This window comes from Salvia miltiorrhiza, chromosome 4 (assembly GCF_028751815.1).
Source record: "Salvia miltiorrhiza cultivar Shanhuang (shh) chromosome 4, IMPLAD_Smil_shh, whole genome shotgun sequence".
NCBI classification, from domain to species: domain Eukaryota; kingdom Viridiplantae; phylum Streptophyta; class Magnoliopsida; order Lamiales; family Lamiaceae; genus Salvia; species Salvia miltiorrhiza.
The window spans coordinates 1,134,889-1,150,859 of NC_080390.1; the positions used below are offsets into that span (position 1 = coordinate 1,134,889).

The 15,971-nt window shown below is 38.0% G+C and overlaps 2 protein-coding genes across 3 annotated transcripts; both read right to left on the reverse strand.

Annotated features, from left to right (window-relative positions):
- Positions 1 to 364: 364 nt before the first annotated feature.
- On the reverse strand, positions 365 to 8,143 carry LOC131022063 (kinesin-like protein KIN-UB). The gene is made up of 19 exons (XM_057951441.1): positions 7,927 to 8,143; positions 6,795 to 6,895; positions 6,564 to 6,686; positions 6,051 to 6,236; positions 5,702 to 5,923; positions 5,468 to 5,615; positions 5,082 to 5,231; positions 4,745 to 4,833; positions 4,392 to 4,595; positions 4,077 to 4,175; positions 3,772 to 3,906; positions 3,539 to 3,673; positions 2,946 to 3,081; positions 2,775 to 2,867; positions 2,014 to 2,139; positions 1,704 to 1,829; positions 1,252 to 1,395; positions 909 to 1,037; positions 365 to 817 (listed from the first exon to the last, which is right to left on the reverse strand). The coding sequence occupies exons 1-19, from the start codon at positions 8,051 to 8,053 to the stop codon at positions 657 to 659; spliced, it is 2,634 nt and encodes an 877-aa protein (XP_057807424.1). The 5' UTR covers positions 8,054 to 8,143; the 3' UTR covers positions 365 to 656.
- Positions 8,144 to 9,944: 1,801 nt separating this feature from the next.
- LOC131022064 (uncharacterized) lies at positions 9,945 to 15,692 on the reverse strand. Of its 2 annotated transcripts, none has more exons than XM_057951442.1 (13): positions 15,309 to 15,692; positions 14,531 to 14,712; positions 14,352 to 14,455; positions 13,921 to 14,001; positions 13,710 to 13,813; positions 13,474 to 13,560; positions 12,782 to 12,984; positions 12,195 to 12,396; positions 12,071 to 12,121; positions 11,885 to 11,983; positions 11,728 to 11,787; positions 11,511 to 11,635; positions 9,945 to 11,271 (listed from the first exon to the last, which is right to left on the reverse strand). In XM_057951442.1, exons 1-13 carry the CDS (start codon positions 15,573 to 15,575, stop codon positions 10,071 to 10,073), a joined length of 2,766 nt encoding a protein of 921 aa, XP_057807425.1. In that variant the 5' UTR covers positions 15,576 to 15,692; the 3' UTR covers positions 9,945 to 10,070. The 2 variants fall into 2 exon arrangements, with proteins under 2 accessions (XP_057807425.1, XP_057807426.1); XM_057951443.1 differs by having other exon boundaries at positions 11,511 to 11,632; positions 15,309 to 15,672.
- Between the last annotated feature and the right edge of the window lie 279 nt (positions 15,693 to 15,971).

Sequence of the window (15,971 nt, forward strand, 5' to 3'; positions counted from 1 at the left end):
ACAATTTTTGCATAAAAAATATTTAATATAATTACTCTCACATAAATCATAATAAAGGCAACTCTTGATAATCGTTTTTCCTTCCTCAAATTTCATTCCATAATTTTTTGTCTGTTTGATTCGTAAAATCATAGCAACATGTGCATCCTAACAAGGCCAGTTTTAAATAAACCATATTAAATCATAATTAAAAAATGTAATGCCAAAGTTCATTGTCACTGACTAGTTCAGTTTGAGCACTAATTTGTCCTGCCTAATTGGATCACACAAATTACATGTCAAATTGTTGCAAGTTTAATATCCACAATAATAAGATTTGATGCCACATTTGGCGCATATAAATTAGACGGCAAAAACGCTTGAGTTAAGCGCACAAAGAAACATTTATAAAGTAATATTCTTCATATATACAACTGCACAATAATTCACTAGTACAAAATTTTAGCTGAAGCAACTACATGTAGGGAATGCCCGCACCAAAAAATATGGGACAAATACATAACTTAGATGAGAATGAATCAAAGTAAATATTACGAAATCAGAGTCTACTGGTGCAGCATTTGTAGTGGTGGAGGAAGGCATTCTATAGAGCTTTCAGTTGTTAGCAGAATGGGCAACACACATGCATAAGAAGAAATAATTAGTGCAGTTAGTAACTAAACCTCGATCCTTAGGCGTCGTAATTCAGATTGAAATGTGGAACTCGAGGTCAGAGTTCGACGAGCAAGGGCCCTTATGTCCTCCCTAGAACAGTCCCGCGAAATACGAACTAGCTCCCAGAGGGCTCCTCCGCTGATCATGTCCTTTGCATTGACCTCTGTGTAGAAAGTAGAAAATGAATATCTATCCATGTCTTCGAAAATGCAGTATGCTTGAAAACCAAGTAAGAATTGGTTCTCGACTGTTACCATGCTGTGCAAGGTGGCAGAGTGCGAGCTCAACATGACGTCTGATTAGTGAAGCTTCGCTGTTGGCGTTTTGAACTATCCACGGCAATGCACCATCATCTATCAAGAGGGATCGCCCGTGCCTTGATCCTGTAATGGAAACACCATATCATTCACGGCCATGCATCAAATAGCGACTGCCTTTGCTAAGGTGTGAATTATCTGACTTGTAGATTAGTGACGATGCTGAGATGATGTGATTCTTTTTCATTCAAAGCATACATAAGATGTAAAGCTAGAGTTCGCAATTATCTAAAATTCTAGTATTAAATTTACGTATACGTTTTAGAAGGAAAAAGTTCACCTTGAGTAGAAGCCCTAGATTCACACTTCGCAAAATTTGCAATACCACGAGCTACTTGAGATAGAACATCTGGATGTCTACATCTCACCATCCCTAATAGAGCTTTGATGCCACCTTCTGACCTCAGCCTCATTTGCAGTTTATCTGAAAACCATAGACAAGAAGATCACTACAAAATATGGACAAGGGATGGTAGGGGGCAGCAGGACCAACTTTGAGGGACTAAATCTGTTAAAGTGAGATACAGAGCAGATCCAATCAGAGGCAACGAATGCCAACTAACAAGATAGCTTAAATGAGATCAGTCCTACGTGTCACGAGAATGTAAGTCTTAAACATTCTCTGTATAGATTCCCTTGAGTAGAGTCCAAAAAGATGGATCCATATCAAATGAATACCACTAAGATGTTTATGATAGAGCTTAATTAAGAATCAAAACACAATACCCATACCATTGCCACATAGATTAGCGATTGCTCCAGCAACCATTCTTAGAGTTTGAGGATCTTCAGCATCCGTAGCTGTAATAGCTAACAGACAGATTCCACCTTGGGCCATTATGAGCTCTTGATTAGCCTCTGAAACCGGGAGAATAATTGCAGCATGAGCCAATGATGAAAGAATGGAAAGTAGCAGCCTCAATTAGATAATTAAGGTCAATGATCGATTCTTAGAAACAGAAAAACTGAAGATGTAAAGGAGAGCAAAACTACATATACTGTTCAAGTGACACAAAATATTAGCACAGCAAACAACAAGTACCATTCATAGCAAGATTAGCAATTGCACCAGCTGCAATTCTACGAATTGTTTCGTCCTCGTATGTTCTCAGGAGCATTAACAATGAAGTGAGACCACCAGCTTCAACTATCTTTTCCTGATTTCCTTCTGTTATGTACAAAATATGCTCAAATGTAAGTTTTCATATAGTGTCAGACTGACTCATCAGTATATGACAAATAATAATTGAGGTTCTGATAGGAGGATATGATGGGGTGAGTATACGGTTGCCAAATAGACAACCAATGGGCTTAAATTCTTGAAAAATCTTGACCAACAGACCGACTCTTTTGCTTCTGACGGAACTGAAACTGAATTCTGGCTTCAGTTTCGATTTTGACTGAATTGAATACGTTTTTTCTTTCCCTAATTTTTCTCTAAAGAATAGACCAAAATAGTATTAATTGGAATAACAAAAATTAGATCCACTCTCAAAATTATTCATAATCAATAACTTGAAAGCTCAAAATTATTTATATTAACTATGGCTCTAGCAAACAATCCCGAAATGCTGCATTAGCAAGATTTTAGACTGATGTTCCAACATCATCTTGCTATAAAAATATTTGTCAGTCATTACTAATCATTAATCATACAAAACCCTATATAAGAAGACATCTCCAGTAGAATGAAATACAGAATAATTTGGCAATTTCAAAAGGAGAACAACTTGCAGTTGCTCTGACTCAAGTGAAATACATTGAACATTCCGGATTATGCATATAAGAGCAAAAGTTAAATACCTTCTGCAGCTAAGTTGGCTACCACTTTTACTGCATGAATTCGTACATTAGCATCCTCTGACTCAAGTAATGATAATATCTTTTGCAATCCAACTGTTATAGCAAGAGGCAGATGAATACAGAAACAAGAAGATAATCTTAAATAATATGACAGAAAGCCCTAATCAGCACCTTGTTCATGAAGATTTGTAATAGATGCTCGGTCTCCATTATTACCATCTCTAGACCGCATATGATTAAGTGGTGCTAAGGAATCTAGACCAAGTAGGGGGTTGCCAGAGTTGGATCCATCTGGATAGCTCCTGGTCTGTGAACAAAAAGATCAAGAAAAAGTTGAGCCAGTTATAGAAGTAATGTTCAATCACGAAAAAAGTTAAGGATCGGATGAAAAGGTTATTACATTTATATGAATGAGTTCTTTTTTTTTTTCAAGAAGATATACTAATGAGTAATGAGTTATAATCTACCAAAATGTGAAAATGATCAACACATTAAGCACACCCATAAAAATGAATCAACTTTATCATCTAATTCGACCTCTTAAAAACAGATAAACTGCGTAAGTATTAGTTCTCAGAAAAAAAAAATTAAATAAATAAATAAATCCACAATACAATGCACAATTTTAGCTAGAGGGATTTAGCGTCATAGTTTAGGACAATCAGAGCGGACACCGATGGGATAACTTTAACATAGAAGTATGCAGGGGCAAAAGGTACTCGTAGTAAGAGCCTGATTTAGTGTACATTCAACATAAGACATACTTGGTTAGCTTCGATAGACATTTGTGCCAGTTGACTCCTTAAAACTCTCACTTCTTCTTCAAGTTTCTTTTTCTGACAACTCTCCTCTTCCAGCACTTGCTGAAGGTTAAAGCTATCAGAGTTTCCACCTGCCAACTACACAACATTAGTTAGTCATAGGGAGCTCATCAAGTACACATCCAAGGAATAATATTGAAACTCATGTTGCAAAACCAATTTTACTAATACCATACCTCCAGCTTTGAAAATCTAAATAGCTGGGATTTTAAGTTGTGAATTTCATCTTCAGCTGCTTTTCTTAGACAAACTTCATCCTGAAGCAACTTTTTTAGCTCTGCAACCTCTTCATTACGAGCACCATTGTTGATCTGCAAAAGAGTAACTCAATAACTTGAAGTTTGAGAAAGTGGCAACCAAATAAAAGGTATTCACATCTTACTTCTGATCTGATTTAACTCATTAAATTTATTGTCACGTTAAAAAGGTGAGGAGCAAGCTACCATCACTACGGGAAATGATGGTTGCAAACCCAACTTACCTCTCCATTAATTGCATGCTTCTGCTGGTTGGTGGTCCACTTCTCCTCAAGCTTCTTAATTGATTCCATATAATCCATCTGGCATTTGGTTTTCTCCTCCTAATATAAAAGGTTGAAAAGGGTCACAAAACTAAACAGATGAAGTAGCTCACATAACTTTTTTAGGGGATTCAGAATGGCCAACAGTGACTGGTGCTGAAACTGCATCTACTAATACAAACTAGACCAAATTGTTTCTCTAGAAATTCTAAACACAGAATTCTAAGTACAAGAAGATATTAAGGAGTACAGAGGCATATGAAGGCATAACTATACCTCTAAGGCTTCCACATAATTTCTTTCAGCCTCAGCAACACGTTTTTGTGCTTCTAATCTAATTCTCTCAATCTCATTTTCATAAACCTTTTCTTGCCTTTCATTCTCGGCCATAAGTTTATCAATTTCCATCTCAAGTCTCTTGGCCAAACTCTTGTAGTCAAATTCTTCCTTAATCTTCAGCATGTTCTCCACCTTCATAGCCTGTGGATAAATCAGAGAATGTGCACATCTATTATTGCTAAATCCTAGTTTCAATAAATAAACTGCTTCTGTCTTTACTAATTGAAAGTATGGGATGACTTCAATCTTTACTTAGCTCTGGATCACAATGTCTGATGCTAACAACTCACCCTTTGCCCAAACATTATGGTACTTGCAGTCTCTGCTCGATGGCGTGGAGAAGGACCGATTGTGACAACTAATGAAGTTCTGGATGTCCCTGCAGCATACCAGCAAACACCAAGTAAGATCAACCAGGTTCAGAACATACCCCAACTCCCTACATACTGATGGATTATAGGTTAAAATAATATAAATACAAACAGATATAAATTACCAATTTTTGGAAAAAGTTATGCGAAAGTGATAATACAGGTTCACAGAGTGATGACAAATTACTGAAGTTCTAAGAAATGTAGTTCAATGGAAGCTCACATCTAATATATATTCAAAACAAGAAACTCTGACCTCCAAATGAATCTTTAAGTAACCTTGTAAGCTTTGAATCCCGAACTGGGACGTGAGGACTATTTTCTGCCAAGGCATTTATACATTTCCCTAAAGCACTAAGTGAAAGATTTATAGACTTGGCTTCTTCTAGCATGTGTCCCTCGCTTCCTTCAAGAAACAATAAAAAGCTTATCAGATTACAATTTCAAATAGTAAACCACTGGACACAATATTAATCAATGAAACGAGTATGGTCTTGACTGACAAACAAATTTTTAGATTCAGCATAAACAAATTCAATCCAAGATCGACCAGAGGCAGTTCATTCATGTTATGACTTAAACTATGTTCAGTGGAGTAGGTATGAAACTGATGGGAGTCTTTAGTAGAGAGATTAAAAAGACCTGATTTGTGAATGCGTTCAGAACCAGCGAGATCTACCACGATCAGTTTGCCTTTACGTAGCATAGGAGGCCTCAAATTACCGATTGAGCGATTTTGTGCTTCAAGAGAAAATTCATCCCTGTCCACTACAGACTTCTTCACTTGTACCTATACTATGACAAATGAGTTTCATGGCTACAGAGGCCAAACTGAAAAGGCAACCAAAAAATAAAGCAATCAATACTAAGATTTACCATTAGAAGGGCGTGACTCCGAGAAGATTCAGTATTCAGTTTAGTGTTAGCAGCAATCCTATGAGCTTCCCCTAAGCGTAAGAGTTGAATGAAACTTTGCTGGTCTCTGATCTCCCAGACAGTCGCCCCTGGCAAAGAAACATCACCAGTTTTCTGGTCCTCAACAATTGATATATTATCATTTGCTGGGTTCAGTAGATCCTGGATGGACTCCATATAAAGCTACATAAGAAACAAATAATTCTAAATTAGATTAGCATTCAAGATAATAAGAAATAACAAATTTGGACAAAGAAAGATGCTCATAATGATGGAGCCAATATGCAAGCATGTAGGTAGCCTGTGCAACCTGCAAGAATGAAACTGAGATAGAATCAATCTCGGGTGAGATATTTGCAAGTATATCCTCCATCGCACGAACCATGATACCCCGAGCGGAGGTATCTTCATCACCCAACCGTCCAAGAGTATAAGTCTTCCCAGTTCCGGTTTGACCATAAGCCATCACTGTCCCATTGTAACCCTCTAAAACACTCTGGGAAAGAAAAGAAACAGAATAGAATTTATAATCAAAAGAGAGTTCAAAACAGCTTCTCTATACAACAGATAACACATCAACAAAAGAATTCCAATACTAAGCATACTCTTTCAGTCTGATGTTTAATATTAAGAAAAAAGACGTCCAAGATGGAAACTTTATACATGAGCCAAATGTTGACATAAAAATAATAGTAGAAATTAAACCTATCCATTACTCCTCTGTAAACCATGAATATCCAGGAATACCACACATACCGAGCCCTTTTCAATTAAAACAGATTTGGCAAAATTTTAGATAATAATAAACCTCTCCCAAACTCACCTCAACAACAGGTTTGGCTACAACTTCGTAGACACGCTTTTGCGACGCAAATTCAGTCAGGACCTCATCAAACTCAAAAGTATCTGAATCCCAATTGTTTTTACGAAGTTTCAACCTTTTAAGCTGGAAATAGAGATATGTAAGAGAAATTGCATCAATGCATATTATTAAGATATAGAGCTAAAAGTAGAATATCTGTGACGGTATAAAGATTAATATTAGTTTTAGAACCTCTGGCTGCAAATCCACACAATCAGCAAAATCTGCATCTGCTACCAACTCTTCAGTATTTCGAGGCCGCAATCTTACAGCGACTCGGACTCTTCCTGAAACTGCCCAAGTAGCATACATGAATCAGATTTAGACTCCTAAAACATTATTATCTTCCTCTAGTACTTTATAATGTCTAATAACATAAAGAAGCTTAGAAGTCGAATAGTTTGCTAACTGATAATAGTATTACTAGCATAAGTGATCACTCGCTTATTGGATATCCATTGTATAAACATTTTTTCAGCTTCCAAAGGAACACACTACAAACAAATATCATTTAACATGAAAATCCAGAAAAGCTCTTTGATATCATCCAAATGCCACAAAAATCTCCGCGGTCAGAAGCGTAGCCAGTAAGACAGAGGGTGGGGCTTAAGGCCCCTCGAAAACTTTTTTCTTTATACTGCCGAAATCATAAAAATTTGCAGTAGTGATTTTCAGCTCCTATTGCCAAAATAGTAATAAATTTTAGCCCCCTCCATTAATATTTTCTGACTACGCCTGCATCCACGGTTGTGTTTAAATTACACATGACAGGTGTTAAACTTGGATATGGAATATCCAAGTAAATGTAGGTTTGTGTGAATGTAAGTAAATGTCATTGCCTCATTGCAGATGTAAATTTCACTAGCATTGTCTTCCACGTGGCACCCCAGACCACATTATCTCGGAAGAAGCTAAAGTCATCACCAATCTTAGTTTTCACCTTGCCAGAAAATCACATCATACTTCCTTAAAATGCCAGCTAGCCGTCTTACATTTCACTGAGGTTCTTCAGCTGCCTCCTCCCCCAATTCAAACTACAGTTACTGGAATTACATTTATGCACAAACAACAAACAAAACGGAACGTGTACAGCACACATAGGCGCACAAGCAAGAGACCTCCAAACAATCAATCAATCAATTAACAAAAATGCAAACCAATTCATTCAGCAAATTAAAATCCAAAACGAGCTCGAAATGAGAAGTAATCGCCAGCGGAAACGATCAGGTAGAGCAAGCAACTTCCACTACTCGAACAGTAATCAGATCGCGCTGGAAAAAAACAAATGGCCGAGCAAACAACAAGTAGACGCAACGCAACTCACCGGAATCAGCGGCGGCGGCGGCGCTGCGGCGGACATTAGACGTCGGGAGCTTGGATTTGAACGAAGCGGAGGTGCGGAGATTTGGAGACTTGTGCACGCCGTTGCGGTTACCACCACCTGTAGCCATTTCTCTCTCTGTCTCAATTTTTCCTTTGGGGAAATTAATTTAAACGAGAGAGAGAGAGAGAGAAACAACAGAGAAGCAGCAAAAATTAAATATATACATCACAACTCATGGGAGTGAGAGATAGAGAGAGGGAGCAGTAGGAGCCAGGGGCTTTTCGGTCATTTCAGTGCGTGCTTTAAGTTGAAAACGAGGGGCAACAAAGCGAGGATGGGAGGTGGGTCCCAGCCGCAAGCGGTGCTTTTATTTGGCGGGTCGAATTCAATTAAGGGCTTGTTTGGGAAACGAGGTTTTTCAACACATTTTGGAAGTTTCACTTTTTTGGTAATTCTAGGTTATATGTTTTCAATTTTCGTATATACTCCCTCCGTCCCTAAAATAACTTCCTCTTTTTCCATTTTGGGACGTCCCCCAAATAACTTCCTCTTTCTTTCTTTCCATTTTTGGAAACCTACCCCACCACTAACAATACTTTATTTATTCTTACTTTTCACTTTTCATCACTCTCAATACTAATTATAACACTTTTCACAACTTCCAATAATAATTATATCACTTTTTCTCCACTATCAATACACTTTACAACTTTTTATTAAAACCCGTGCCGTCCCCAAAGAGGAAGCCATTTCGGGGACGGAGGGAGTACATTTCAACTGAGTATTGTATAGAGTTTTACCTAGAGGTTAATGAGTAGTGAATGATAGCGGGAAGAGGGGGGGGGGTGAAATGACGAAAATGCCATTGGCGGAAAAGCGTGGAGGGGTGTTTTTGGAGGGACCGAGCCTCGTGGGGAAGTTGAATTAAGTCGTGGGATGGGTGAAAGGACCAAAATAGCCCTTTCCATTATCACCTGACCGAGAATCTAGGGAACTCGTCCCACATGTCAGCCCCAATTATTCGTGGTAGACTTCCCCTACCCCATTTCCGATCCTTCCCTCATTTTATTTTTTACTAAAATTTTATTTATTATATTATGAATTCTAAATTCAAATGCTCAAACATTATACATATCTTATTTGGTTACCAAAAATTATAATTAACAGTTTCAATAATTAATGAAACTAAGGAATTTTATTTTTTAATAAAATTTTATTTATTATATTATGAATTCTAAATTCAAATGCTTAAACATTATACATATCTCATTTGGTTACCAAAAATTATACTCCCTCTGTCCCATCGAAAGTATATGGTTACCAAAAATTATAGTCCCTCCATCCCATCGAAAGTGGTGCGTATTCCTTTTTGGGCTGTCCCACCGAAAGTGGTGCATTTCCTTTTTTGGTAATAATTTTACACTACAACAATGTGGCCTTACACACGTTTACACACCTTTACACTATAATCTTATTCTCCTTAAATCCTGTGCCCAAAAAAGTGCACCACTTTGATCGGGACGGAGGGAGTAATTAACAGTTTCAATAATTAATTAAACTAAGGGGTTTGTAAATACTCGAGCTTTTCTTATTTTTATATTTTGGATCCTAATTTTAAAATCTGTCTATAAATACATGAACTTTATATTCTTTGTGACAAATTTTTATTATTAAATCGTTGCCAACTTGACAGCCGAACTGACATATCAAATCATACAATTACATGTTCGATATCTCATATTGACAATAAAATTATTTACTTCATTATGCACTTCACACTTTCCTCTCAATTCGACTGTCATGTCAATACAGTAATAATTTATTGGTAAAAATTCATCAAGTACAAAATCAAAAAGAATACAAAGTTCAACCATTTATAGACAGATTTTAAAATTGAGATGCAAAATAAAAAAAGTTCAAATATTTATAGACCAAAACCCTACACTAAAACAAAAGCAAGTGAGATTTAAAAGAAAAAAAGAAAGAAAGAGAAAGTGAGATTTGTGGGACACCCAGTGTGAGTAATCGGAGAAGGAAAAACACTTATATACAGCTCGTGACCAATAACATTATGCACAACAAGCAGATAAATAAATAAAATCAATAAACAAATAATTGAACTGTGTTGTGCATTCGCTACTACTCTATCCAACAGAGTCATCTTGGGTGTCATCATCTCTCTCCATTTCAACGTCAGTGGCTGCTCCGTCGCTACCAACTGTTTCAGCATCCGATGCTTCTCGATCGGCATCTTTGATGTCGTCATCGTTATCGCTGCAGTCTTCGGTGTCAGAATTAGAAGCTACGCCTCTTTCATATCCCACTCGATCATCACTTTCAACGGCGCGACTAAACTGCTCTCTCAGATCAGGCGCCACAATGCCGATCATCTCACTAAGTGCCCGACGCTCATGGTTTCGTCTGGCAGCAGCTTCTGACTTGGTGGAAGGGATGTGTTGGCTTTCTGCTACGACACTGCTAGAATCATGTGCAGGTGCAGCACATTCATTTCCGTCTTTGGTCCCAGTTGCTGGTGAGTCGTTCTCTCCTTGGACCGAAGGAGCTGTGCTGCATGCCCAGCTCCCAGCAACTTCAGAAGCCAAGAGGTCTGCCGTCTTGATAGTCCCTCCGCCTTCTGTGTCTTCCATTGGATCCTGACACTCATGGCGACTTTGTGACTGGGAAATCTTTTGGGCGTGTTCAGGTGTTTCTTGCTCGTTGGCGCCATCATCAACCTGCATTGTATCCCCATCTGGCGTGCTGCATTTATTCAGATCGATGTTCTTGCCACTCTGATGTTCCAGGCTTTCCGTCTCCAGCACTTGCTCGGTTTCAACAGCGCCACCTTCCAAGATTTGGGGTGTGCCAACACCTTCAGTGTCGGGTATTTGCTCGGTTCCAATGACATCTCCATAAGAAAGGGGTGCCGTGCCAATACCATTGATGTCGGAGCCAAACCCACCCTTAGCATCCTCACATTCAGCACCGGTGAATTCTACCTCCTGTGTTTCTTCGCCATGATCTTGGCTTTTGGCATTGCAGTCGTGCTTCTCTGTTACACTTGCTTCGTCACTCGAAGACACAACTTGATCTGTGCCAAGGACATCGGAAGCACCAGGTCCTGTTTTAGCTCTGCTGTTGCCTTGATGAACCTCTTCCTTGTCCCTCACTACAGATCGAGTTTCATTGCCATCGACATGATTGAGATCAATGTCATTTGATGTCGTCTCATAGTTCTCTTCATCTTCTAGGGTTCTCTGCATTGCTTTAAGCTGTTCTTGCTGCTTCACAAGCAACACTGATATCTCCTCTGTTGTTGAATAGAAAGCACGTAGCTGTGTTTCACTGCATTAAAAAATTATCCTGGCATTAATAATCAGCAGTGTGATTTAATTAAGCATACTGCTCAGCAACTCAGGTAAACAAACTTCGAAATGATGATAAAGCTGTCGATATGCATTAAGATAACATATAAATAACGTTGGTTGAATCTATGTTGTGATCTAAACTTCCTGTGTGTAGTCTAAAATGCTCAGTATAATTTGATCTGTAATGAAATCCATCAAAGATTCTTCTCGTCTTACCGGAGCATAATTCTTTCCCTAGCCCCTTTTAGCCTACGCCTTTCAAAATCAAGATCCCGCATTGCAGCACTGATCTCAAGTTCAAGAGCAGACACCTTTGACCATGCTTCCTCACGAGCCGCCTGCTACAACAGCAAGAGAAACTCAGTTTGAGAAGCATAGAACTGCATCGGTCACCTCTGCTTAAAAAAATGGTCTCATACAGCAAATCCCCTACCTTCTCACGCTCAAGTTCTTTCCTCAGTCTTTTTCCTTCATATTCCAATTCTTCAACCCTCTAAAACACAAGCCAAATATAAGAAAAGTATAGAACAGGTAGCAAGTTTTGTTATATAGCAGAACATATCAAGGGACGCAAGCAATAGTAAATTTACCTTAGTAGTGCTGGCAGATGCTTGCTGCTCCTGGTGGATTTGACCCTCCAATTGACGCACTTTGTTATCGGAGTTGACCAACTTTTGCCGTGCATCTTCCTGCCATTAAAACAAGCAATATTAAAAACAAGATACTGATATACCAAGGCAAGATGAAGAATAATGTGGGAGAGTGATGAAATATACCAATTTGGACCTCAAGGTTTCCACCAATGTACATCTTTCCTTCTCCTTCTCCTGGATAATGAAGTCGTGATTAAGAAGTGGCCATACATGAAAAGCCCGACTTAGAGCAAATTCTTATCTATACCTGAAGCTTATTTATAATTTCTTCTTGCTCCTTCTCTCGTCTCATAGCAGTTTCCGATACTCGTTTTAGTTCCTCCGTGGCCTCAGCCTGTATTCTTTGTATTGCCATTCTCATATCTGCCGAAGCTTTCTCTCGCTCTTCTCTTCTCTGGTCACGCTCTTCATCTAGTAGTGCTTTCAGTTCTGATATAGAAGCCTTCTGGCTGAACCAAGCAAATGAATTAAGGTTCAGAAGCATCTTTAGAACATGTGTCGCAAACTTGTCATAACCAAAGATTCTTGAAGAAAATAAGTTTATATATTAGACATATATATGCACTTCTATATGCCTAGTAACAAGAAATAGCCAAGACTACGAGCTGAGCTCTCCGAACAGAAAAAAGAGAAGGCAAGGAATAAGTAGAAGGACTTCGACAATCACTGATTAACAATGCTTCTTTATGGAGCTCTGAGTTACATTACAGAACAGTTTGATGACCCAGTAATTTATTTAAGCAAGGAATGCAAGAGGCAAAAGGGGAGCTACCTGAATGGCTTTAAATTTTCTATCTAATCTTTAGCCCAAAGTTACTAAGATACACTTCTCACCTTGTAATTATTTCATTGGCCTCGGTGCATGACTGCATAGATGCACTAAGTCTTTCATTAAGGTCCTCAATTCCATGTTTTTGCTCAGCAGATATTCGACTTAGCTCAGCTAGTTCTTTGTCTTTAGACTCCAAAAACTGGTTTAACTGACTGAGCTGATCTTGAAAAGATTTTGATACAGATTCTTTCAGCTCCTTCACTTCCTGCAAGGAAAATAATATCGCTGATCTTAGGTACTCACACATGCCCAGCAATCAAATACTTGAGACAGACGAGTAATACGGATGAATTATAAGAAGGTGAAGTTCAGAAAGAAAAGTGAGTAAACTATAAAGCATTAGCTAATTGTGGTCAAGAAATAATAGAGCTGACAAACAACCATATGTCATGGCTTCAGCTACTAGTGCAATATGTTGAACTCCCAAATCAATCTGAATACACCCAGTCAATTATAAAAGACAGAATATGTGACAGGAACAAGGAAATAAAACTGGATTCCTTCTAATACTATGTGATGGGGAGAAATTATTAAGTTCTTCAAGTAAAAAACAAAGGATTTAGTGTGAATAACTATTTTATAGATGACAAAGGCCGAAAGGCGGTAATTAAAAATCTGCATAACCAGAAAAAATGATGTGACAAGGACGACACAACCACGAAAGGACTCAATGGACAAGAAAACAATGACATACGGTATCATGCTTCTCAGTAGCTGCACGACTTTCGGTGCGTAAGGATTCAACTGTTGCAACTTGATCTTCCAGTTGTTTCCTGAGTTCCTACACATACGTTCAACATTCAAAACATCCTCAAAGCTGCCACATAACTTTAAAGAAGTGAAGTACTTAAAGTTGAATACAGTCTTCAATGAGTCTAGGAATTAATTAAACAGTGCAGAAATTGGTAAAGTAGCCGCCCATTTAAATACCATATTTGATCTTTGAAGGCTGCGAAAATCATCAAGTGAGAGTGGACCATCAGAAGCTCCTATGCCAATTCCTTTCAGTCTCTTGTTCTCGGCACAATATTCCTCTTCAGAATTAAGTAAACTATAAGTAATGCACTACCATAAACTTAATGGTTATGCAATCTACAGTAATGCTTAAAGAAAAAATGAATCTATAATCTGAAAAAAATACCTGGCTTTCTCTTCAGAGATCCACCATCAGTCGCACAGGAGGATTTCTGGATTTCACGATATACAAATGCAAAAGCAAGTTCTGCAAACATGCAGAAGGATACTCAGCAAAGAGTCTAAGAAAATTATTAATAGTGGATTATATATAAAAATATTCTCTTAAAACACTAATAGCAGAAAGATCAAATTTTAAATGAAAACAGTACTTTGTGGCATTATACTTTAAGTAAACCACGTATGCAGCATCAAAATACAGAACTTGCAGGCCACAATCTTGAAACAACGGAAAGTCAGCTTATATACAATTACATCGGTTGAGGATATAAGAATGGGAAAAAATCCGAAGAAAAGCAAAGGATAAATAACGGTTCACAATCACACACTGCAGAATAAGGGTAGAAATAATGTAGATAGTGTAGACATCAACTCTACCATGGTGCGGAACAAATGCTATTGAGATAATGTCTCCATGGCGTAGCTTCGCTTCAAAGCTATTTTTGTTCAGTTTCTCCCAGTTTAAATATGTCCCATTTGTGCTACAAAAAACTAGGAAATATCAGAATATTTTTCATCTCAAATTCATGAATTGGGACCCCAATAAGATAACTCACCTAGAATCTTTCAAGAAGGCAGAACAGCTTGCTGACTGCTGTTCTGTATCTCCAGTAGCAATCTTCTTCCGGTATATCTTGCAATGAATAGCACTAACTGCTGGTGTAATGATCTGAAAACGTGCATCATCTACTAGTCGGCCGATGCAATGCTCATTTGAAGTAAGAAGCATATTCATGCCCTGATTTACCAAAACTTGAATCAGCCAAATTTCATAAGAAATGAATCAGGATAAATGCCCCTAGAATACAATGGCATAGCAAAACAACATCAGAGGAAGCTCTAAAGCTACAGAAATCAAATATAATCATATTTCAGGTATAAGATCATGTCAATCTTCTCCCTTGGACCATATTAGTATGTAAATAGCATAAATTCACCAAAGGGTATGTTTGAATTGAAGACCGAACTGACCACAAACTTGTCCTTATTAGTGAAGAGGTAATGCATAAACCATTCAAACATATTGTAGTTAAAGATAGTTGGAAACATAGCAATAAGCACGTACATTGCTAATGAACTCCTGGAAAATAAAACAGTGATTCCAGGATCTAATTATTCACATTGCCAACTAATTAAAGCCATAACACTGTCCAAAATGTATGCAAGTCACATGCTAATGTGATCTTAAAATGAGGGAAAAATTAGCATTTTAGAACTATAGGAAGATGAAACACCGAAGTACAAAGCAACTGATATAATCAACATGTAATTATAATCAAAATGGGGCATGAATTTCAACTGACACAGTATCATCAAACAATAAAAAGACCAGACCTGGTTGCGCTTGCGCGCCTTCTCAGATATGGCAGTGAGCACTCCCCAAACATCGGGATCGGCGTACTGAAGCGGCTGCGCGGCAATTTTGGCCGCCGCCGATGATATGAACTCTTCAGAGCTCTTCGGATTTTTTGAAAGCGGAGAATTACTGCCGTTGTCGCCGAAGCCGGGACGAGGCATGGAGGGAGACTTTCGGGCCGAGTGCGGGCTCGGACTGGGCTTCTCGGGCCGCGGGGTTGACGAGCTCTCGTCTTCGTCAGCCATTCGCCGAGTGTGTGTGAAAAGGGCTTCGATTATGGCGCGGATTTTGAAAACCCTAATTCTATTTCTATAGCTCTGGGTTTTAGCGTATTGAGGAAGCTGAGGGGTAAATTTATTTATTTTTTCATTTTTTATTCATTAATTTTCACTTTTTTGATTGACTTTTTATATCTATAATAATAATAATAATAATAATAATAATTGGGCCAAACTATGCTTGGGCTTTATTGCTGATTTTCTCTTTTCCCGGACTCAAAGAAAAGCCCTTTTCCCGGGTTTCGATTTTAATCTTTTTAAATTACAAACAATAGTATTTTCTCTGTCTCATAGTTTAATATTCATATTTTTATTCTAATATTTCCCAAAATTTAGTACTATTTTTTATTTTTAATAAAAATA

Excerpts from the sequence above, each read along its gene's own strand:
- LOC131022063 (XM_057951441.1), bottom strand. The coding sequence starts at position 8,053 with ATGGCTACAGGTGGTGGTAACCGCAACGGCGTGCACAAGTCTCCAAAT. Across the intron at positions 6,687-6,794 it reads GTGTGGATTTGCAGCCAGAG|CTTAAAAGGTTGAAACTTCG; the intron begins GTTCTAAAACTA and ends CTCTATTTCCAG. Across the intron at positions 4,596-4,744 it reads CCATAATGTTTGGGCAAAGG|GCTATGAAGGTGGAGAACAT; the intron begins GTGAGTTGTTAG and ends ATTTATCCACAG.
- LOC131022064 (XM_057951442.1), bottom strand. The coding sequence starts at position 15,575 with ATGGCTGACGAAGACGAGAGCTCGTCAACCCCGCGGCCCGAGAAGCCC. Across the intron at positions 14,456-14,530 it reads GCCTTCTTGAAAGATTCTAG|CACAAATGGGACATATTTAA; the intron begins GTGAGTTATCTT and ends AGTTTTTTGTAG. Across the intron at positions 14,002-14,351 it reads AGCATTTGTTCCGCACCATG|AACTTGCTTTTGCATTTGTA; the intron begins GTAGAGTTGATG and ends GCATGTTTGCAG.